General features: G+C 40.9%; 2 protein-coding genes across 4 annotated transcripts in view; one reads left to right on the top strand and one right to left on the bottom strand.

Moving 5' to 3' along the window:
* TUT4 (terminal uridylyl transferase 4) overlaps positions 1-20,781 on the bottom strand; it is a 52,775-nt gene extending 31,994 nt beyond the window's left edge. For 2 of the 3 annotated variants that reach the window (XM_014870629.2, XM_014870631.2), the window contains exons 1-3: positions 11,979-12,107; positions 3,172-3,845; positions 1,355-1,518 (exon numbers count right to left, since the gene is read on the bottom strand). In XM_014870629.2, coding sequence (XP_014726115.1) covers positions 1,355-1,518; positions 3,172-3,733 — 726 coding nt within the window. In that variant the 5' untranslated portion in view covers positions 3,734-3,845; positions 11,979-12,107. Of the gene's footprint in view, positions 1-1,354; positions 1,519-3,171; positions 3,846-11,978; positions 12,108-20,630 lie in introns of those variants that run through there. The other variant, XM_088169690.1, reaches the window with a different exon arrangement.
* Positions 15,690-24,615, top strand: GPX7 (glutathione peroxidase 7). The gene is made up of 3 exons (XM_014870685.2): positions 15,690-15,955; positions 21,965-22,226; positions 24,053-24,615. Exons 1-3 carry the CDS (start codon positions 15,749-15,751, stop codon positions 24,214-24,216), a joined length of 633 nt encoding a protein of 210 aa, XP_014726171.1. The 5' UTR covers positions 15,690-15,748; the 3' UTR covers positions 24,217-24,615.
* The last annotated feature ends 449 nt before the right edge of the window (positions 24,616-25,064 follow it).

The raw sequence follows: 25,064 nt of genomic DNA, 5'->3' as shown, positions 1-25,064 counted from the left end.
AATCTTAGGGTTGCTTTCCTAAAGATAAGTCACAGCTCTTGGAAGAAGTGGCAGCAGACCTTGTATTTGAATTTTACAAAGTCTTTGTCACTTGTCATAGTATCAGTCTGAAAAGGAGACCATAAATACTATCTAAATAAAGAACAGTAAAGTGGGAGCAAAACTGCTGAGAGAACTGTCCTCAGAGCACTTGTACTTAGAAGCATGTGCCAAGTATTCTTCAGCAGGGTCCCTGTGGGGGCAGAAATATCCACACTTTTGCTGAAGAGGTAGGAAATGCAACAGAAGGTGTGCTGACTATAAATGTAAAAGATATTAACTTGGAAGAGGATACAGAACATGTAAAATGACAAAAATTCAGAGATCACAAAAAGTTAGAGAAATGGAATAAATAAGCTCCAACTAAATAATATCATAGCAAAGCATCATTCCTTAGGTATTATCAACTGCAAAACATACAGGGCTGGGAACACCTGATGGACCAATTCCTATGGAAAGGCTATGGGAGTCATTGCTGCTGCAACTATAAACCAACTGCTGCTAAAAAGGCAGAGTCCCTAAACAAAAATGCCATATTTCAGAGAGATGAAGTCAGCTTTCCTCTTCATACTTAAGACTTCAGCTTAAACTGCATGTCCAGTTTTGAACACTGCTTACACAGTGGGTGTCTAGACAAAAGCAGCAAGATTGAACCAGGAACTAAAAACCTCCAAGCCCACTGAACAAAGAGAGCCTAAAGAAGGTTTGAGTGCAGGAATGGGAATGATTTTCCCATGTGCAGAATGGTGTGAAAAAGAAGTAATAAACTTTCGGTTATTTTCCTAGGACAACATATGAGGGATTAAAATGCTTCCATTAGATATTAATATAAACTTCTGGGTTACCTACACTGACTCCAACATTTGTTTCACTAGAGAGAATATTAAGAACAATTTAGGTGAACATTTTTAAGTAGTTATCTCCAATATAGGGACTGGTGAGAGGTAATACACTAAAGAAAGCCCAAGGTTATTTTCAGTCCTGTAATCTGAGTTTCCAGAGAACCAGACTTAAATCTCTTATTTAAATACTGGAACTGTAAACCTTCAGATACAGAAAATTTTAAAAATACTGTTCTGCAAAGGCTACATGTGCCACAAAAGGAACACTAAGTTTCCAATCCACATCATCTGCCACAACGAACAACTAGTCAGCTACTGGAGACAATATCTTAGATTAGAAAGTGACTCATTATTAAGGAGAAAGAAAAAGAGGCAGCAGGCTGTAGTAGAAATACCACCCAACCAGAAATATGGTGATGATAATGAAAGAGGATACACATTTTCTTTTTTATCTGATAAATAACCCAACCTACTTTTTCAAGTCGGGAGATATAATCTCTTTCCAGACGTTCTTCAGCTTGTTTCAATCCTAGTTGCTGTTCAACTGTCAGATTGGATTCATCAATAACACCAGTGTTTTCTAAATAATCCACTTCCAATGTATGTTCTTTTGTTGATTCAGAATTCTTTATTTTACCTAAAGCAAGAAACAGTTACTTTCTTCAGAGTAATTCAAGGAGAGGAAAAGTGAAAATTAGCCTACAGAGCAGCTAAGAACCAGACACAAATTAGAGCTACATTCCAGTTTTTTATCCAAACACTGGCCAAGATCACCTTAAACATTAAAAATCATTCCAGCATGTTAATCAGTGTTTTAAAAAGACTTCAGAGACTAATCTGCTAGTAAGAAAGCTGTCAAAAACACAAAATAAAAAGGCAGATTAATTTTGTGTTTCAGTCAAATTCACAGTCTTTTAAATCGTTTGTCATCCAGAACAGAGTAAACAAGACCCCGATGCCCTACTGTAAAAGAAACAATAAATATTAGGCATACAATTATTGTAAAGCAGATTTTGTTAAGGAAGTAAGTCAGAGAGCACTGCCTCAAAGACCCAAATGACCCCACAGAGGCAGTCAGCAGGCAACCCCAGCCCTGGAAGCCGCTGGAGTCACACCTGAACGCTCCGTGACACCTCTCACCCACAGGCAGCAGCCACTGAGCCTCACAACGCTGCTGCTCCCAAACTCAGCCCAGTGCCACAGGGCCAGTTCCTCCACATGCCTGTGTATTGGTCACAGGCCACTCATCTCTGCAAACATCTACAGCAAATTATTCCAGTCGCTTTTACATAAGCAAAAGCGAGGGTTATTTGTGCTTTGTCTTTTCCTTTGTCTTTCCTTTCAAATGAGATCGGTGCCCCCAGACTAGCAAGGAATCAAAGCTGAGTAAGTTTTCAAGTCCTGGTTTCTCAGTGACAGATGGTCCCCACAGTACATAATGGTGGTCTACAAAGAGCTGACTGATCACAGGATGCTGCCACTTGAACTTGTTTTTCCTGTTAAACACTATTAAGACAGCTAAAAAAACCACACACTTCATTATTTTCCTTGTATTTCCATACAAGCAACTGCTGTAGCTGTGGGAAATGCTTCAAACAGAAGGTCTACACTGGCTGGCATCTTAAAACAGCATTTTCATTAAAGAAAAAAATACATTCTAAAGAAGTGTGACAAATCCTGAGCTATGGAATTAATTATCCTAGTGAGACAAAGCTTGATCAATGTATTTAATTCTGACATTGAAAAATATGTGTAAGAACTGCACACTCATAAGGACAACCACTGATGGATGATTGGTATTCCAGAGCTCCCTAAATCAAAAAGCTACCTGTCAAAGCCTACTCTAAACATTTTTAGTAACAAAAAGAGCACAACAGAAAAGAAGTAAAATATTTCCCCTCTACCTATAATAAGAACTTTTCTTGCCCATTTTTCTCCTGATCTTTCTGAAAACCAGTAATAACTGGCATTTCCCTAAGTGGCAGTGATATTAGGAAGGGTTCCCCCTGCATAAGACACTGTATTCACAAAATTGCCTAAAACCCACGCACACTAAGTAGCTTACAAAACTGTTTAGGTCTTAGGCATAAGAAAAAAAGACAGCTATTATCATAATCTCTTGTTCTCTCAGCAATATGCTTGTATTAACATCATGTTCTCTCTAAATGCAACCAGCAACTTTGTACATGTGAAAAAAATAACACGAACAGAAACATTTCAAAGCCCACTTCAGACTGTCAGCAATTGCACCAGAAGAAAATGGAATAAGGCAGTGTTAACTAATACTCACTGAAGTCATCAGGCTTGTGCTCCATTTTTCTCTGATCTGCAGCAGTCTTACCAGGATCACCAGCCTGATCAACACTCGTCTTCAAAGTATGAACTCCCACTGGATTTTCCAGCACCAGTTTCCCTTTCTGAGTAGCTGCTAAGCTTTCCATACCGACCCCATTCCCTGCAATTTGGGAGCCTGGAGCGTTTTCTCCCACCAGCTGGGCTTTTGTCTGTTTCAGGTTTTCCATTGCTGATGATAAATTAGAAAATTTTTTTGCTTTTCCATGACTTCGGTCCTGAACATTTGATCCCAAATCTTTAGTTCCAGGAATACAACTATTTACTTTGCATGATTTATTTTCTCCTTGTTTTTCAGAACAAACATCATTTTGTTTACTTTTTCTGGTGCTATTCCCACTTGGAGAACTTCTCCCAACATCCTTCACAGATTTGTCATTTCTATTATATTTATAATTTTGATTAATTGTAACTTTGACTGTTTTGCCTTCCTCACAGACATGACGGACAGACTTCCTTGGGTCATGATTTCCATTCTTTGAGCTCTTGGCCTCTTCCATTATAGTGAAGACCTGCTTCTCCTGTCTTGAGACCACTTGAAGTGCAATTCTTCAGCAATTTGCAGTTGATTTTAAATCCTCTGTGCAGGCAAGGATCGTAGCTGATTGTCTACTGAAGAAATAATGAGAAGACATTTTTAAAATGAAGGAAAAAGACTAAATCTCTATGTAGACAGCACATTAAATAAACTTCTCTAAAGGAAGGTATTAATACAAATTATAATAGGAAGCATATTCCCCCCACAGGCAAAAGTGCATTTTCACATTACATTCCAGTATTAAACTCATGAAAATGTTGATCATTTTGATTTGTATTTAAAAGACGAGGGCTATGAAGAGACAAAAAAATGGCAGAACATGTTAAAAAACACTCAGTGATAAACCTGCCAACAGCTTGCTTCTTTCTTTCCTTCCTATTTCTGGCTTTCTGAACAAAAACAAGAACCAAGATGTCTGCAACTACACTGGGAAAAAAATTAAAAATTAACACATCTAAAAAATACCACTCAATAAACACACAGCTCAAATTAGCCACTAGAGAAAACTAATTCAGTTTCCAGCAAGCAAGCTCATTTTATTAACCGATTTTAAAAGCATTTAGAGATATAGCTCAAAGTATTAATAATAAACCTGACCAATCATCTGCACCTCTTATTTTCATATAAATTAACTGCCAGCAATTAAGTAAGATTTTGCTTAGAAAGAACCCCCCACAAATAGTAAATATTTTGTTGAGCTGCAGATTAACTTTCCTCATCTAAACCTCAGGCTTTTAGGTGGTATATGTTCATCTGAGATTTATGTTGGAGACAATCAAAGGTTGTGTTTCCAGTGGGAGGAGGTTCAGCACAAATGGGTCTGTTTGTAAGGAATTAGTTTCATTAATATAGAAAATGAAGGCAAGAATCTGCACCAAGAACTTGGATTTTTTTTTTCTTATAACAACATTTAGACAGCAATTGAAAACTATGAGAATGAAGCATTAGACAAAGAAGAAAATTATTTTTGTGAAACTATAGCAAAATATGGAGTGCAGAGTTTCTCTCTTTCCTGTCCAGCTGCATATTTGCCTGGTAAATGCATGACCCATGGAAATTTCTGGGGTTTAGAGAATCCATCACGTATCATTTAGTGAAGAAAATAATAGAAAAGTATATGAATTATAGCTATTAAAAGCATCACAACATACTTTTGTACTTTAAAAACAAGAACCAGAATGAAGGATCAGATTAAGATGTCTGCTTTAAAAAAAAAACAAAACAAAAAACCAAACTAAACAACAAAAAAAACCCCCAACCTTTCTGAATATTATCAGTATAAAGCATAGTAACTTTTTTCGGGCTATATAATACAGTTACTATTTCTCATTTCAATGAGACACAAATCAGAAAATACTTCAGGACACAAAGCATGTACTAAAAATGGTTGTCTTAAATCTCTAAGATTTAAGATCTAATTGAAAATACATATCTTTCAAAAGTGAAAAATCAAAGAAACAAACAAAACCCACAAGAATTTTCCTGAAGGTGCTGTTAGAATCACATTCTTTAGTAAAATATAAAACCTGAAGAAGAAAAAATATCTCCATTTCTAAATTTTTTCCAATGGCTAAGTATTTTTATCTCACAAATACATTCACTTAATATTTGCAGCTATTTTCCATTAAACACTGCACCTGATCAAAAAATGCAAAGATTAAATAATATTGGCCTTTGGATTGTAGCCAGTCTTTCCCATAGCAATTCTAATCAAAAAGCAGCAGGAACTCCTGCCCACCTGTACCAGCACTGCTGAAGCCTCAGGGTGTAAGGAGAGCCCAGGGTCCCCCAGGTTCGTTAAATTCAAATTTCTCCAGTCCCTGAGCACAGCACAAAGCTCTGCTCGGGACACTGAGCTGTCACAGCTCTGGACACGTCACTGTCTTTAAACTCTACGGTGGGTCTGGGTTTTAATTCCATGTAACCAGAAGAGAAACGGCAGCATGATTTTTCAAATTCTAAACTCATCATGCTTTACTTGCTCAACCTGAAGAGGGGAAGTAAAACTCCCCAAACCAACAAAGGAACGCAAAGCACGGAGCGACTCCTGCGGCTCCGGCCGGGAGCACAGCGCGGCCGCTCCAGGCTCAGGGGAAGGAGCGCAGGGCAGCCCCAGCTGCAGCCGGGCAAACACCGCCCTTCCCCGAGCGGGGCTGCTCCTCCCTTGGGCACCCAACGCGGAAAACCAACCCAGATTAACATAAAGCTGGCACCAGGCAGCAGGAGGAGGAGCACGCCTGGCAATAACAAACAACTCGTAGGGTGGGGACAACTCCTGTTGGCATCGCTTCCAGATCAAAGCTACCGGCACTGGAGGAAAAGTGAGGCTGCATTCTGTTTTTGTATGTGTCACGTTGTTAGAATCAAATTTTGAAAGCAGGTTTTAAAAAAAATCTGCAAAAATTATTCAAATTATTTGATTTCATCCATTCAATTAAATACACAATTATATATTCAAAGAGAGAATATATAATCTTTAATCAAATGTAGAAATGTGATGAGAAAAGTAACTAAAGAAATCGCTAGTAAAAACAAGAACCCAGTTAATGATTTGAGTACTGTGATAGTGTCACATATCAAAAATATAATCAAATGTAAGTAGATAGTGTTAAAAAACAGATATTGTCTTTATTCCTAAGAAATATGAATAAAGAGAGGTCATGACATTTCATAAGACAAGAATGCTCTGTACGAAAAAAAAAGAAAGTTAGGAGTTCCACAATGAAATGCAGAATCTGAAATGCAAGTGCAATAATAATGTTGTTGAACTCTGGGATTTCTTTTTCTTTCCTTTTTAATACTGAAATGATTTAGCAAATAAAAAATATTTTAAACTGCTGCAACACATTCAATAGCAACCAAATTACCATCTAACAATGAACTGCAAAATAAACCAACTAATAAAACTTAGGATGAGAAACAAAGAGACCTCTCCTGAACCCAGGACAGACACAAAAAGATCATCCTCTGTCAGACACCGGCCATCTACACATGACAGAACAGGAGAGGGAAATGAGGAGAGGGAAAGGAGTGCCTCTAAAAAAAAAATCACTTGGTTGGAAACAAAACACTGGAGTGAATCAGTGCTGAGGTGGCATCTTTGTAGGAACCTGGATGGCACGTCTTATTCACAAGCTCAGGCTCATTCCAAATTGCCAGACCTGGAATCAAAGAATTTTCTCCCAGCCAGGCTGGCAACAAAACCAGAGCATTTTGCCTGCGTCTGCAAAGTGGGGTATGATTAACCTGTTGAAACCATTTCAGCATATTTCATTTATTCAATATCCCAGTGTTACAAGGGACTCAGTTTCCCCTGCTTTCTGAGTGTACAGTGCCAGTTGCTCCTCTGAAATCTAGCTCAGCTTTTGGCTCTTTTTAGAAAAATAATCTGGCAGAAATACAACAGTTTGAGGTCAGACAAGATACCATCTGACTTTAAACTCCAGAAAAGTATAAAAATCTATACATACCTACAGTAACTAAATTAAAAATATTTAAAATCAGTTTTGGGTAAAATTCATTTTAGGCTCACGAAACGAAGAAACGAGAATGTTTCACTTTCATTTCTGCCAGTTTCTTTTGTTTCCTCCACCTTGCAGACTAGCATTAGAAAACTGCATTTGAATTGCAAAGAATCAGAGTAAGGCTTACTTCCAAACACGGGGAAAAAGAAAACCACCAGAAAACTTTCAAGAAGATATTTCTACCACTTCTTCCACTCAAGTTGTTCCACTGTATTCAACTCCCTCAAACACATACATTTTGGGTCAGGCTTTGATGTAACAGAGCCTCTTCAAAGATGAAGGCCAAGTTAAACTGTGAGCTCTTGCATTCTGAGTTGCTTTTTCGAAAACCTTTTTTAAATCATTTCATTAGGAGCAGAACTGACTCTACCTGGTTTCCTACAAGCTCATTTTGTGTTCCTGTGTCACACTCTCGATCACAGCCCCTTGGGCAAGCAGGGCAGACGTGCTGGAGCCCTGTCTGGTTTGGAGCTACTCCCTACAAGGAAATGGAACTTCCTCCTGCTTCCCCCTCAGCAGAGACCTCTCCTCTGCTGAGCCAAAATTGTTCCAGAAAACAGACAGAAACTCAGTGACCCCTTGACATTACTTCAAATATGTTCTAAAATGTGGTCTCAACTGGCTGAAATGTCCAAAAGTAGGGACTAGAGCGTAGAAAGGCAACTAAAAGGAAAGTGAACAGGCTTGTAAGTTTTGTTTCCCGGGGGAGTACTAGACAAAATATAAACACAGAAAGTACTACAAACGTAAGTGTTATCACCCTCTTTCTATAAAGCATTCCCTCCTTTGAGATAGGGAGACTTGTATTTTATCCATGACCTGCTTTTATCTCTCCCATTATGATTGTCCTTAAGCTCAAATCTCCCAGCCAGCCTTCCAACAGTAAGTGGGGTGATTAACCTCAGTGCCCCCCTCGCCTCATTACCAATACAGTCCAGCTCAACTTCCTCAACAAAAATAAAAGGAAATTCTGCAAAAAAAAGTTACAGCCACAGTCAGGAACAATAGGAAAGGTTTTCTGCACTCTGCTCAGAGTGCAACACAGGTGATGTCTATGGACACCCCTAATATGCTGGGGTGGGGAGGGGGTCTTTTCTGACTATTTACAGCCTTAGGCCCATTTTTCTGTCTGAGAACTTCTACAAATCATTCAAACCTCTCCCATGTTCTTTGTCAATAGTTTTAAAAAATTATCACACATTTATGTTTGGTTATGATTAACTAGACATAACTTAGTACAAACTACTACCTATGCTCGATGTTTTTCCAAAGTACTTAAAACTATGAGAGATTACTGGCCACTAAAGCGCTTCAGACTCCACCAGCACTAAACCCATGGGTATTCTTAGTAACAAACATAAGTGCTACATAATGTTCCAGGATTCCCACCTACTACAGGTTATAGAATTTATCCTAGTAAGTGTAATACTGCCAAAATCTACCCAGAAGGAAGTCAGCACAGTGCACATGAACTTCTAATGCACAAATCAAGGATGTAACAAAACTGGCACTCTGGGCTCAGTGAAGATAGGAAGCTCTGATGCTGTATTTACAATGTGGACGATTGAAAACTTCTAAAGAGTCATCATTAGATAAATAACTGTGTGTGTATATAAACACAGGTAAAAATATGTAACAATGTAACAGGATGATATCGATTTACAAAAGTACTGCTGAAAAAATGAGGTAACAAGAAAGGCTTTGGCTGATACAAAACTTAGATATTTGTACCTACGTATGGTACTTACAATTAAATTATGAAGTGAGCAAAATATGCTGAATGGGAGATCCATAAGGGATATGCTTGTTACAGATTACTCTGCATTGACTCACTGTTTTTTCTACAGCACTGTATGACTCACCGAGAAGGTGAGAAAAACTAACGTCACCCAACACCAAGAACTACCTCTTTCTGACCCTACTACTGCTGCTGCCTCCTGTGCCAAGCTCGGGAAAGCCATCCATCCTCTCTCAGTCACACCAGCTGTGTTACAACTGTCTCCCCTACCCCTCTATTTCATACAGGCTCCTCATGCTTTTGTACATTTTGGTTCTGATCCTAGGTTTTACTGCAATAGTCCTTTACACCTCAGACCCACCTGCAGCAAAAGGTGAAGCTGGAAGAGGGACAGCACCTGCCCCGAATCTCCCATATACTGCACCATTCATGCTGAGAGCAGAGCAGGAACTGATACAAGGGAACTCTAACTTCAGAAATAAACACACACAACATCAGTCCAAGTACCCATGAGGAGGCTGGGAAAGCACAATACAGCACTGCACTGGTTTAGAGCCTTTCAGAGGCTTCCAGAGGCCCCAAATGACCACAAAACTAGTTTAAATGGCAGCCACACACTGAAACCAACTTTTTCACCTTGATCTTAACCTCCACTTATGCTCAGTGCTAAGCTAAATGACAACACAGCAGTATGTATTGTGGCATAGAAGCTTATCTGGATCTTGTATTTAAGCAACAGTGAGCCCTTCATCCAAACTGGAATCCTTGAGGAAGGGATGGTCTTTGAACTGCTTCACACCAGCTGCAAAGCAGTTCACAAACCACAGTGAAAGCAAATAGATCTTCTACCAGTATCCTTATTCACCAGCATCCAGCACTTTCTCTACTGGAAGAAACATGCTGAAAATCACGACTTCAGGAAAGCTGTCAAGAGCACAGCCACACTCAGTGGACTGAGTCACAATTGTTTGTAACACAAAACTGACTCCAGACTCTCATGTCAAGCTTTGCTGACACCAAAAACTAAAATCTGAAAGTTACTTCTTGCTGGCAGTAGTATTTCATGCATCAACAGAAATGAAAATAAGAACATCTGATAAACTGGGATTTTTCCAAAGACTTTCTGAAACCTTAGAACCAAAATTACAAACCAAGGATACAGTATGAGTACACACACATTTCTGTGAATATAAAATAATGAGTAAAAATTAAATTCATGTGCATTGTTACAAAATTTAGGTCTTTTGTACTTCTAAGATAAACAATTTATCAAGCGATATACAAAACAGTATTAATGTGCCAAAAGCACCAGAAATGTTGACTTCCAATGGATTGCTTCCATTGTGCAAATTAACCCATTAAGCAAATTGCAGGATCCTTCTTTCTATGAGTTGTCAGTAGAAGTCAATACCAGCATTGCATTATTTCACTAAGATAGTGACAAAAATAAACTTAATTTAGTAGAAATGTTTTGTAAAGTTTAAAAAGCCAGGATTGCAACTTGAACACAGCATATACTCTCAGACAAATTGCCTTATGGTGTCAACACGAATACAGTAACCCTGAACCATGACTGACAAGCAGATCCTCAGGACAGTTAAGAGAAGCTTCTCAGGAATATCTTGCTTTCAAGTACGACAGAGGGAAATCCTGCTCCCCTTTCTTTCTGCCCATTGCAGCAATTCCCTTCAGAGGGAGCACCGGATGAATGCCCTGCACAGTGCAGGTGTCCCGTGGCATCCAGCAGTTTCTTTACCACTGCAAGCTGAGGTATGAGAAGAAAGTCCCAGCTGTCCTCTGTGCAAGAACAGAACACAGGAGGAACTTTCTGATCCCTCCGTGTCTACCTTCTGGGAACATATCCCAGTATATGTTCTGGGAAACGGTAATTTTATCACAAAATTAATTTTATGAAGGTTTCCACTAAAGTTAAGTAGAAAAATGATTAAAAAAAGCTCATTGCAAAACTGGCATTTGTAAAAGAGACCTCTTACTCCTAATATAGCATCTTCTGCCAGGTACTGTAATTAAGTCATGGTTCCATGGCTGGCTTACTTTTCTTGTCACGGAAATAATTATGTCATAACTATCTGGGGTCAGACCATCCGAAAAGCAACCACTGAAACCGGGAGCACAAGTCAAAAGCACAAACAACATGTATCTTCTATTTTCAAGCAAATGCAACGACCCCTGAATCCAGGGCACGATGCTCAGGAAGCCAAGTAACATGAAGGTGGCATGGATATTAAAAAAAATGTTAGAGCCACACTTAGATACAAGTATCTTTTTAATGTACTAATCTCTACCTTAGCTTAAATCCGATTAAATTGTTTCTCTGTGTGTTACGAGCTCATCCTCCTTTGATAGACCCAGAAACAACCTTAAAAGCCAGGAGGCCTCAGGTAATATGACACATTCAGCCAACTGGCAAATTACAACATATTGCAAAAGCAGCAAAGTCGTTCAGCTGCATTTGTATACAAAATAAACCAACAAAAGAGCACAACCACGTCGGCGAAGGGATGCCTGGGTGTCACTCCAGGCAGATCGTAATCCACGGAAAGGAGAACCTCTCACGGCGGAGCGGGCACGGCTCTCGAGGGCAGCCCCGCACACGGGGCATTTCCCCACGGCCTCACCGACTGCGGTGGTCTCTCCCCCCCGCATTATTTAATTCCACAGGGCGTGCGAACAACAAACCGCACGCACCAGCTCCGGCCCGGATGCGCCCCCGGGGGCGGCCCCGGCCCCCCGCTGACCTTGGGGCGGCCCCCGCGCCGCGGACCCCGGCGCTCCCCCCCGCCCGGCGCGGGGCCCGAGGCCGTGGCGGGCCGTCGAGGCGGGGCAGGGCTGGGGCGGGGGGTGCCGGCGCGGACAGGACCCCTCGAGCCCGCCTTTCCCCGGGCCGCCGCCCCCGGCCGCGGGGAGCCCCCGGGCCCCGGTACCTGTGTGCGGCGCTAGCGGAGCCGGCGCGGCGCCCCCGCCATGCCCGGCTGCGGCTGCTGCAGGCCCCGACGGCAGCGACTCAGTCCGGCCCGGCCGCCATGTCAGCGGCGCGGTGCATTGTGGGGCGAAGGCGGGCGGGAGCGCCCCGAGGGCGGCGGCGCTGCGGGGCGGCGGCGGCGGCGGGGACCGAGCCGGGCACGGTGCCCGCGCTGCCCTGGCCCTGCTGGGGAGCCCTCCGTGCTTCGGGACCTCCCCCGTGCTGAGGGGCCGACGATCCCCCCCCTCCCCGTCTCCCCCGGCGTTCAGGGCCTCCCTCCCCCAGTGCCACAGCGGCCAGCGGGGATGAGGGAATTAGCAGCATATTTTTATTTCTTAATTATCCCCCAACAGCCATCCTAGTTTTCCCCCTTGTTTCTCTTCCCAGGCCTCTTCTTACGTATAGAATCAGCAAGGTTGGAAGAGACCTTTAAGATCAGCCAGTCCAAGCGTGCACCCAGCACTGCCGCTGTATCCCCACAGCCACTACAACCACAGCACCCAGCGCCAGGTCCGGACGCCTCTAAACACCTCCAGGGATGATGACTCCAAAGGGCAGCCTGTTCAATGCCTGACCACCCTAGCAGGGAACAATTTTTTTCTTAGTATCTAATCAGAATCTCCCGTGTATCAGCATAGAACCATTTCCTCTGGTCCTCTCCCTGCAGGCACGGCAAAGGGGCCGGCCCCTCCTCACTACACGCGCCTGTCAGGAGAGGGATGAGCATCTGCTCCCCAGGCCCTATGGAGCAGGTTAGGGCTCGCTGGAGCCCGAGCCTTGATCCCCTCTTCCTCAGGGCATCTCCCCCTCCTCCTGTGCTCGATGGAGAAGGGCAAGTGTGCTCCAGAGACCTGAGGAAATGACTCCAGGCTCCCTGACCTTGGCTATGAAGCTGGCCCCGGCAGCAGCCAGGGACAGTGGCTTGGCCAGCGTGTCTGCTGGCAGATCCGCAGGTCTCCGGGGAGAAGAGCCAGCCTGCCGGCTCTTGGCAGTGCTGGACGGTGACCTAAAGGCACTGGCAAGTGCTTGTCTGAAGCAAATCCCTCTGCGATCCAGTATTACCCCTTTTTGGCAGTGAATTGTCATGTTGTTGGCACTTCCTAGCTCAGGCTAAGGAGGTCTTTCCAGGAAAACAAGGCACGTAAAAGATCAGTGTTGAACTATGAAAGGGGTTCAAAGGAAACGATTAAAAGTAATATGAATAGTAATGCTGGAAACACCACCTCAGGGAGTTTGTGTAGGCAAACAAAAGTTGCAAAATCTGTAATACAGGATTCTATAAATACTGACAAGACATACTTCTGAATGTATTGTTAAGTCAGCATAATCCTTAGAGGTAACCTGGTTTGTTTTTTGGGTCTTTTTTTTGGTTCACTTGAAGTTCATGCTTTACAAAATTAGGACTGGTTAGCTCAGGGTATTGCTCATGGGATTCACCTTTAGGGACATGGGTCAGTCCAGGGCAGCAGCAACAGAAACTGCAGTGCTGCCATGAGGGCAGCTGAGGTTAACTGGATGGTGCTTCCAGCCTATTCCAATCTATTTGACAAAGATTTTATTAGGTTTAGTAGGCCAAAGAGTAAATTGCAGAAGTAACTAGATTATACTTGCTGCTGAATACAGTCCTCCTAGATCAACATTGCGACATGCTAGTGAGCAAACACACGCCAGTTTGCAAACCTGACTGGCATATTTCCTTCAAATAGTTGGACAGACTTTAATATGAACTGGTGGTGCAGTCTGGCTCTGAAAACTTGCACCAGCATAAAGCCAACAGTCTTTGACATAGTCTCTTTCTCTGTGTTCAGGAACAATGTCTCCTTCGTTGCTGATGTTAAAGAATGTTTTATTGCAGGGAGCAATATAGAAACATGGCACTAAAAGAGGAAGCAGAGTTCTACTGCCAGCAGGCCATTATTTAAAGAATTGCCAATTCAATGCTAGAGATCAAAAACTTTCAGATTCAGGGCTCAATTTATGGAGAAAATATGACTCTGAAAGCCACTAAATTTTATCTAGAAATCAGAGATGATAATCACAAAGCTATAGGAAGTAGATTTTATAAAGTCCCTTTCTAAAGAAAAACTTGCTTCTTACATTGCTGTATGACTCATTTTTAGTCCTATACCAAGCAACTAAAATATTATTCCTCAAAAATGTAAATGAAGCTTATTCTGATCATCAATTGAATGATTTTTTAAGATTTTTTTTAGAATTTAGTAGGTTTTAAAAATCTTATAAAATGTATACACTGTAATAAAGCCCCGTTCTCTTTCTCCAGATGTGTCTGAAGAAACTCTAAAACTTCTTAGATAATTTAAGATAATTTATTTATAAAATGATGAAATCATGCTTGACTGTCATCCTGGTCAATACTACAGTCAGGAAACTTATCTGCAAAGAGCTTCACATTCTCATCACAGTGTATCTTTCCTGTAGAGAGCATGGCAGAAGATTTTCCATCTATCCATCTGTATATTTTTGTAGCATATTACATTATTTCTTGATGTTGGGTGTCTACTTAAACTGAAATACATTTTAAAAAAAAGTGAAAAACCTGAAATTATTAAAAACTGTAAATAAGTTTTTCAACTAGCTATATATGGCTTCTTCCCTTACAGTAATGCCAGTCATGCTTGAATTACCTAAGCAAATTTAATCAAAATGTCAAAGATCAACCAAAATTTAGTTTTTAAAAAAAAACAAACACGAAGTGAGATTACAAAATGTAATTTGCTCTTCAGAAGATAAATTTCCAATATGCCTTGGAGCCACTCTTAATTGTTTTCTGTAAATCACTGCATTTTCCTTTTTTTTGCCAGGAGCTATCAGAATCATAGCTATCCATGGCTGACTGGTTTCTTGGTCCAAGAAGAAATCAATGACCATCAAAAGCTTTCTATTGTTGTTACTTTGTAAGTACAAATCCTTTTCTTCCAGCAGGCATAGTAGCAAACTGTACAAATGGCATTTTTTTGCAGACAACCCAAGGATGACATCAGTGCATTGAGGCAGTGTTTTGGCTCTGAATGTCTGAACTCTGATAGCAAACTCAGTTCCTGATGCTTTATGGCTCTTTCTTGCTTGAAAACCCTCCAGTAGTGTGGATTCTCCCATCTTACACAGTGACACCAGTGGTCTGGCCAGTCATTTCTCACCAGCCAGGTGCATGCAGAGCTGAATTTCCTGCAGGCCTGGCTGATGTGGCTGTTTCATGTGGCTTGTTGGTGATTCTGGTTTTGCTGACTGTGTGCTGTGTCTCTCGTTCGGAGCACTCGCCTGCGTAACCAGTAGCAACCAAGCCACTGCTGTCCTTTGACATTACACCGTTGTCACTACATGCTATAGTTAGAGCGCAGAAAAAAGGGCCTTTGCTATACCATCAAAAATCACAACGATATAGTTAAAACAAGATCTTTAGTGGCACCAAGGTCATCGCTTTGATCCCTGTATGGGAGAGTTGGACTCAGCGATCCTTGTGGGTGCCTTCCAACCCAAAATATTCCGCAGTTCTGCGACCGGCATCCCACAGACTGAGCCAGCTAGTGCTTTAAACCCATAAGCATTCAGCTTGCACCACGAAACGCTCCGTTTGGGAGCGTGTGCATCCTCCGGGGAGCCGTCCCGGCGCGGGCAGAGCTCCGGGTGCCGCAAAAGGCCCGTTTGCAGCAGCGAGGCGTTTGCGGCAGCGCGGCCGCGCCGGGGCCGGGCAGAGCGCGGCGGCCGTGCAGCATGCTGGACCCGGAGGGCAGTGTGGAGCACCAGCCTGCCTCCTCCTTCCCCAAAGTCCTCCTCATCCCTCTAGCCATGCTCCTCGCAATTGCAGCGCTCCTGCTCTTAGCCTTTTCCGCTACGCGGCAGAAGGAGCCTGATTTTTACACTTTCAAAGTTGTAAACATCAGGGGCAAGCTTGTGTCTCTGGAGAAGTACAGGGGCTCGGTAAGTGCGGCGGGGAGGGGCGGCTCCCGCCCGGGCTCACTAACAGGCAGCCCTTGCATGTCCGCGGGGCGAGCGCGGGGGAGAGAGCTCGGAGCCCCGGTGCACACGCGTGTGCATCTGGGCTGCTCACTCTGAGGCTCTGCCCTTTGGCCAACACGTCTGGCTAACACAGGCTCCTCTTCAATAAAGCGTTTGCAGTCTAACCCCCGTGTGTGTCCGCGTCTTCTCCTGCTGCAGCCGCCTGTAGACGTGGCAGGCAGGGAATGCTGCCCTCCTGCCGTTCTTGCAGCAGGATGGATTGCTCTGGATTCTGCCTGTTCCATTGGAACCTCAGGAAGTTTGTGTCTTTGTATAACTTACTTTTAGAGTTTATTTCTGCCCTTTAACTGCATGACTTCTTGTGTGTTATTCTTACCTAAATCCCATTCCTTTTTAATGATCTACATTAAAAAAAAAAAAAGGGATTTGATCCGTGGCTAATGGAGTTAACAGATTTCAACGTAGTTAGTAAAAACATGAGACATTACAAAGTATCAGAGTGTAGTGAAATTGTAACAACATCATGCAAATTACTCTCTCGCCGTTCAGTGTGACAGCGATATGAAGACAGGGACGTAGATGAAAGCACGTATGCTTTTGTGATGTCTTCTAAATTGTATTTGCATATTACATTAAGTATTCCCATACCATTTTAAAACAATGTCCCTGGCTATAATATGATTTTATTTCATTTTATTTGATTAGTGGCTTGATCATCTAGAAAAGATGGTAGGTACCTATGGAAGAGTGAAAAGAGAACTTGGCACACTCATTATGCTTAATACTTTCACAAATTATAGAAGCTAAAATCGACATAAATCCCACAAGTACCACTCTTAGCACTCAAGTGACACATCTGTGATACAGCCAGACAGTCCAATAATTTTGCTGCTGCCCCAAAAGGCAGCAATACTGGTCCACAGCAGGTCGCTAAAACATTGGCAGGAAGACAGAGAAACTATATCGGGAGATGCATTTTTTTTTTTCGAGCTCAGCAGAAAGGGGTACTGGTGGATTTGGACCAAATGAGAGGTCAAAGTCCTCATCCCCCTCCATTCACAACTAAGATACAGTAAAACTGGTCTCATGCCCACTCAAATAACTATGTTGGAGAAAAACATGGAATCTGTTTAATATTGAGCAATATTTGTGCTTTTTAAATGAGCTCCTTCCAAAGGCTCTGTCAATAAATCCTGTTACTGGGGCATGTTTTGTCTGCACATCATCTACTAATCTGAATAAGCAAATACCACCTGTAGCTTCTCTATCTCAGGGCCAGAATCCACATGGAAAGGAGTTAAGGGGGAACTTGGAAGAATTCCTTCCAGCCACTCTGCAGAGGGCTGGGGGTGTTCATCCCCTCTGGAACAGGCTGCAGAGTCTGGTTTGGAATCTCATAAACAGGCAGGCTCAGGGTGTGTGCTGGATCCCAGTGCTGTGTGGTTCCAGGCCACCCTCGAGGCATGGCTGGTTTCATAAAGGGGAGCTCTAGAGCTGTATCTGGGAAAGATAATGCCATTGATGAGTGGTATTCTTTGATCTCTGCTAGGCCACATGGAATAGTTTACTCCAAAAAAAGTGACATTGAGTTTCTGTGCTGAATAAAAGATAGATTTGTATTAATGTTCAGGCTACCTGCTCTTTGATAATGTATGTGCACAAGTTTAAAGAAAATTACAGCAATAAAACACATCCCTTTCTGTCGTTATGTTGTCAGAACTCAGTATCAAGATAGGAAAAGGTTAATTAAAGCTCCCATTTATTTCTTAAAATAAATTTGCTTAAATCCACAGTTAGATAAGTAATGTTAAGGCATGGGCTCATCATAATATTTTAAAGCTATTAAAAGAAATCAAATATTATTAAAGTACTATGTGTGAGCTGGTGGTGTTTTAAGGAAAGTGAGTCACTAGTTAGCTCCTGGAACAATGGTCTGTTAATTGCTAAACCAGCTTTTACCAGCCTTAAGCTTTCTGGCAGATGTAGAGAAGACATTTTCTTCAATTCACTCAGCTAATTTTCTTCAAGTCACTCAGCTAATTGATTTAAATAATTATTTAATTGGTAGTCAAGAAACTTGCTAGGAATTGAAAAAAATCCAAAGGCTTCCAGACTCTAAAAAAATTAATAAAGTGTGCTAATTTTAAAACCACAAGAGCCGTGCTAAATATAAACAATCAGTGCAGTGACAGGATCATTCTTCAATAAATCATTATTAATATAAACTTATGTCTATTCAGATAATGGAAACAATTTTTTCATAGTAAGAAAAAAAAAGACTGATTGTTATGAATTCACTTTCTGTTTGAGTGTATCTTGATACGAACCACAACTACCCTCTGTTATATAGTAAAGAAAGGGAGGACTATTACCACTGAGAAAAGAGTTCCACAACCGAAATAGATCAAAAAACTGTCTGGCTCACGGTGTTGTGGAGGCCATCCTTCTGTGGTTTTTCCATGCTACCATAAACTGTTGACCCATCACTCATCTCCATTAAAAATGAAGGACGGTGATTATGGCTGGACAAGAATCAAGAGGATCCAAATAAGATTAATTTTCTACCTAATCTAATTCAAGAATCTTATATTTTATTATATGATCTGTATCTGATATGCTGTAAGAGGCAGTATTCTTACCAAAATAGTACCTATTTGGGAGTCAGAACTCCCAAACATCAACTGTTCCCTGCTGTGTTTGTGCCTATCTGGATGCAATGGTACCAATCCACCCCCCAGCTAAGCACAGTGTGCTGGGGTGGAATTAAACAGTGTCAGTGCAGTGCCTTTGGAAATCTTGAACCATAGGTACTATAATCATGGCAAAACATTAGGCACTACAATTGAAGTATTATTTTAAACTAAATATTATTATTGAAAGTACTGCTAAGGCACTTTGGACTCGGGCTCACTGCAGTCTGAGAATGTGGCTTTACTTAGTGTGGATAAATGCACAGCCACCAAATTACTGCACAAATTTGCTATTGAAGGTGACAGCTCAGTGAGTTGGTGCCATCTGACATTTTTCACTGGTTCTTCCATCAGTTACATGGAGCCAGTTAAGAATTTCTCAGTCTGAAACCCCAATATCTGCTGTCTCTGCTGACAGATCCACAAAGGGTTACTTGAAGCTGAGACAGATTCCTAAAAATGTGCCAAGATTTTTCCCTAAAGGAGGCACCCTGGTGTGAACATGAAGTAAAGCAAAAAGAGTGCAGTGTTAAATAAATGAGTTCACTGCTAGAATGCATGGCTTTTCGAAGCAAAGGGAATGATGGTTTTAAGAGGTCAGACAACAGCTGATAAAGAATTCAGCTGGAATGAAATAGTTCTTGTGAGGTCCATTGAACTGTTTGCACTGCACACTAGGTGGTGTGCTTGACTTGCACTCTCAGAGCCTAAAGTCAGGCATATTGGACTTAATTTAAATCATTAATAGTTGTAAGAAGTCAAAGTACAGCCTCTACGTGAGAGCAAGAAGAGTGACTGTTATTTATTAAAAATTAAATACAGACTAAAAAAAATCAACACATGAAATCACTTCTAATACTGGACATCTGAAAGATAACTCAGGAAAGATTTTTAAAGAATAATTTTAAGTATTCATTGAGAAATACTAATAGATCACAACATTTTTCATTATATATGTTACTTATATTTTTAAGAGGTTTGCACTATTAAATTAGGGAGTTCAGAATTGAAGAATTCAGTTACTCTAGAGAATGCATTTTTCTAAGGAAAAAAGAGAAATATAATGTGTCTGCCATCCCAAGAAATGCTGAGTACAGTTTCCATTTCTTCTGGGGCTGTGTGTATGGAACTATTGTCACTGTTGTCACTGTGAGCTCTCAAGCCTTTCACCACCGTGCCAAGCAACCACCGTTTTTTAACAGCTATGAATTAAAATAGTTGTTTCTTTTTGAGTGAACTCTTTCAAGCCCTCTTTTTACTTAAAATCAAGTAAGTTATAAAAGCTTAATTGTTTTCACTGGCAATTTCACTGGTATCTTTCATATCTGTTTTAATATAAACACAATAGCTACACAACCTTATTCCCCCCAAACCTCCAATGACAAATTCTCACATTTCCCTTCTATTTGAGAGAAGGTACCAATAGAGGTGAAGTCAGTAGGGTGTATGAATACTTCTGCATAATGAAAATTCCAAGCCTTAAACTATACTTTAAAAAGCTTCTAAAATTTAATATGGAAGAACTGCATGTGACTTCAGGTCTTAGTGATACAATTTATCTTTACTTCATGCTAAACTAATACTAAACCACAGTTATCACTATGCTTGATAAATAGGTTATTTGAAAAGAATAGAATTGCCAATAGTTATTTTTTATGTCCAACATACAAATTCTGTTTCAAATGCTGAGAGTCTGCAACAGGAATGCATCATAAAATTATTACCTCTTCTCTGAAAAAAAATCTAATTATATGCCATAACTTTGGCTGTTTTAGGAGATTGAATGTAAGATGTCAGACAAAGCTTGCTGAATGCAAGTGATGATTTGGAGGTGAGATTGCTGCAGGTCATAGTTCATATACAGCTGTAAAACAGTTGTTTAGATTGTATCCTGTTGACACTGCACCACAAAGATGATTACACCAACATGTGCTTTGAAAGATTACCTGTCTTCTAGGGAGAACAGTGCCACTCCAAATCCACTTTAAATTCAGTAGCTGGACTGTGTTGATACTCATGGGTCCTTCCAACTCAGGATATTCCATGGTTGTATGATAGCCATACAGTTATACAAAGTAGAAAATACACAATGTCAGTGTTAATGTTTAATATAAGAAATTACAAATACCAACATCCCCTTAAATTTTCTTTCCTCATTCCTATCCCTTCTACACGTTTCACCTTATGATCCCATATATTACTCAGATATGTACCTTTATATGCCAGTTTGTTTTCTGGCTTTAAAACCACTATGCACACGGAGCCATTTATTTTTCACAAAATATAATTTATTTCACACATCCTATCTCCTTAAATACTTTTGTATGAAAGTATTAGAATGGACTCAATTTATGTAGAATGAGTGGCAACTCACACAAAATTCATGAGAATAACAAAACTCTAAGTCTAAAATTCTAGAAGTTATTTAAGGCTAAAATTATCTCAAAAACCAATGAAAAATTCTTCAAGGCTTTGAGAAACTGGAATATGTGTTAGTTCAGGGTTAGGCAACTTAATATCCCCAATAAATTCTGTTGTTCCTGTAGTGCTCACTCTCAGCTGGATCTGTGCTGGGAGGCACATGCCTGGTGCTCATATCTGACTGACACAATGCATTGAACATGATCCACTGCAGAGCCCAGGATAGTGGGCAGCCTTCACTTCTGGCAATCTCTAATTGAGGCAGCAGACCTTTATGCAAAACCTGTTGTCATTTTGTCACAACTGAGTAGATATACTCTAGAGGTGATGGGAAATTTTACAGCTCACACTGCACAGACCAACCCCAAATCCTGTAATTGTTTCTATTAACTTCCAGGTCAAGACATCTACACTAGCAATGATAAATGGATCAGCCACTTCTGCAAGGGCTTTACATTTAGAGGAAGGAAACATGCTGCAGAGCAGATGCTTCACAACAGATAAATAAACCACAAAAATTACATTTATTTGCAAGTACTTGCTATGTCTTAGCTAGATGGTCACTTCTTAATTATGCTTAGAAACTGCCCAAAAGGCAGAATGGAGAAGCTCAGATTCTCAGCAAACTGAAGATTAAGATTGCTTAGCAGCTGGTTGATCATCTTAGTGCTTGCCAAAGAGGAACACATAAAAGAAATATTAAATCTTCCTCTTGTGAACAGAGCTCAATGAAGTTTCAAATATGTGTTCAGTCACAATTCCTTAGACTTTTTTTTTTTTAATTAGTCTGCATTCCAGGCTGCCTGTTGGAAAATTGACAGGTGCGACACATTTTTAAATGTGCTGTCTTGTTCTTCAGGTGTCTCTAGTTGTCAACGTTGCAAGTGAGTGTGGATACACTGACAGCCACTACAAGGCCTTACAGCAGCTGCAGAGAGACCTGGGCCCATACCATTTCAATGTGCTGGCATTCCCCTGCAATCAGTTTGGGCAGCAAGAACCAGACACCAACAAAGAAATTGAGAGCTTTGCACGAAAGACTTATGGTGTCTCCTTCCCCATGTTCAGCAAAATCACAGTCAGTGGAGCTGGTGCAATTCCTGCCTTCAAGTACTTAATTGGTGAGTAACCTGGAATGCTGGAGGGTTGTTTCTGCTGCATAGAAGTCCTCTGACACAAAATACTTTCCAAAGAAAAAAGAGATCTCTGATTGTACTCACAGAGTGGTCAGGCTCAAAGAGGTCAGAAGTCAAGTAGTCCCTCCTCCTGAACAAGACAGGATTTCTCTCTGTCACCTTTTTCTTACCTTTCAAAAAGGTCTTCAGAGATGAAGACACATCAATAGCAGATGTCTTGTAAAAGCTGGTCCAATAAACCTCTACATAGAATACAGGCCTTGAAATACTCTTCTCTAGGCATACAACACCCTGATCATCTTTTTTCCACTTTGCAGCCTCCTAAGTGCTCCTCCTGTGACAGAAGTGCTGCAGGTTGGATTTATAAGATTAGTCTCTAGAGCTGTAGGATAAGTGGAAGTGAAGCACCTCATAATTCAACAAGCAAAAAGTGAAACCAGGCACTAGATGATGTCCTTGAATACTCACTCCCTTCCTCATTCCTCCCCAAGCACTGGAACAGCCACACTGCACAGTTCCTCCAGTTCCAGTCTGCTTTATAGCCAGCACTGACATCTGAAGAGGTTTTGCTGGTTTTTACCAGCCAGCAAGGCAGGATATTCCCTACCAAGACACTACTTTTCTTGCACCAAACAAATGCTCGAAATACCATTTAAATACTATATTAAAATGTCAGCCTTAACCCAATGTGAAGGAAATGTCTTTCAGCAATGAAATATAGTAAAGCTCAGTGTGACACATTATCACCTGAGCTGCATTCTGCAAGGACCATATCCCTGCTGCTTCTCTCCAGCACCAGTGTTCTCCCAAATCCCACTGAATTTAAAGGAGTGTGGATATTATTTTTGATTACCCCAAGCTCACCCCCTTCCAGGTGTCTGTAATGGATCACTCTGCTACCCAAATTTCCGTGTAATTCTCTTCACATCCTTCCATCCCTGTTTTGTCCAGCAGAGTTGTTCCTGCAGACATGTCCCACGAAACTCGCAAAACTTGTGTTTCCCTGCTCACCTGCCTGCAGGGGGAGGCTGCTGGAGGCTGAGTCTTTATTGAGCACGATGACAACATAGTTACAAGTGTAGGGCTGGCTGTGTCTTGAGGATACATTGAAATAACTTCTGATTCCTTTTGAGGTTTGCCCAATCTATAAACAGCGGAAAAAAAGATGCTAATTTTTCTTTTATTTGTAGCGTCTGTACTTGTGCTTTTAGGGGGATGAGGTTCCTGAACTATCTGAAAGTCCTGGGAATTTTGTTAATCACATAGGCAGAAGAGTAAAGGGTAAGAGTGTAACTTATGTAAAAAGGTATGTGATCAGGAAGGGGAAAACTGTAGAAGATGAGAATTAGGTGGAAACATGGGACAATTGGTTTGTTATTTCTTCATGTAGCATTTCTTGAAATAATCTTCTGAAGCACATGGTACTGAGTGCTTTTGGAGGAAAATTCTGGATAAGCATGCAATCATGTCCTGCTACAGCTATATTTTCGTGCCAAATGCCATTTTCCTATCAAGGTTCATCTGTATCAGGTATATCTCTATAGCACAGCCCCCCCACATGCCCTCACACACTTCAGCACTGATTATTGTGCTTTCTCTGGGCTCAAGCCTCCCTGTTTCCATTAATCTCCAAGGGACTACTGTCTAGTTAAAGCTGTCTGTCAGAAAATTCATCTTATTCAGTCTGAATGTCCTCTTAATTTTACATTCCTTCTTCCTCTGCAGTGTTAATCATCAAATTGACATGAATAAATGTCAGGAATTGGCTAATGTGGTTTTCTAATATTTAAGGGGTTTTTTTTCCCCTGTAGATTCTACAGGAGAAGAACCAACCTGGAACTTCTGGAAATACCTGGTGGACCCCAATGGGAAAGTAGTAAAGGCCTGGGACTCTACTGTCTCTGTTGATGAAATAAGACCCCATGTTACAGAACTTGTAAGGAAAATCATCCTAAAGAAGAAAGATGAATTATGACTTTCAAAAACCTCAGTATGCCAATTGCATCTTAATTGAGAATTAGGGCTGGACTTTGTCTTTTCACACTCCAAAAGAGAGGATATGGGGAAAGGAAATTATGACCAGTTGAATTATGACCATCTAAGAATGTAGAAACCAGCAAGTTAATATGGTCCAAGTAATATAATGTTTTTCTCTGACCAAATTCAGTTTCAATTTTCTAAGAAAGAAGAAATCCTCAGCAATTGTTTCTTCCCCTATTCAATTACTACTTGTTGGCAACACTAAAGGAAGTAAGTTCATATAGGAGGAAAGATCAGAATAATGAGAATGTTCTAGCTGGGATGTCCCTGATATCTACAAATCTGTTGTCATATTTTGATTGCAAACTGAATAAAAGAAACAGCAAAGAGTGCATGATTGACTTAAGGTGTGTGCTAGGAAGAGGGCTGAAACAGATACCTTTAGAGCAGGCAGAATTTGCATGTTCCAGTTACCACAGCCTAACTTAGCTTATTTCACCTGTCTAAAAAGTTTAGAAGGGTATGGGGAAAACACATCTATAAAGCTTAAATATAAAAAAAAAGCCATGAGAATTTCTGCATTTTTTCACCAAAATTATCAGATGACATTTAAATAGTCATTTGAACATCTGTAGGACCAGTCTACATGAAATGGCTATTTTTTCTTCTACTAGCATTTTTCCTTAGAATTACTCTCCCCTCATAAAACTTGTGTTAAATTTGTTTTTCAGTTTATAACACTACCCAACTTCGCTGCATGTACAGAAAAACATCATACAATCAAAATATTTTTTCCATAGAAATAGTTTTTCAAATACTTAATTCTTGCATAACGTTATATAG

Source organism: Sturnus vulgaris, chromosome 9, assembly GCF_052056855.1.
Source record: "Sturnus vulgaris isolate bStuVul1 chromosome 9, bStuVul1.hap1, whole genome shotgun sequence".
Classification (NCBI taxonomy): Eukaryota; Metazoa; Chordata; class Aves; order Passeriformes; family Sturnidae; genus Sturnus; species Sturnus vulgaris.
This window is presented reverse-complemented; position numbering and strand designations above follow the sequence as displayed.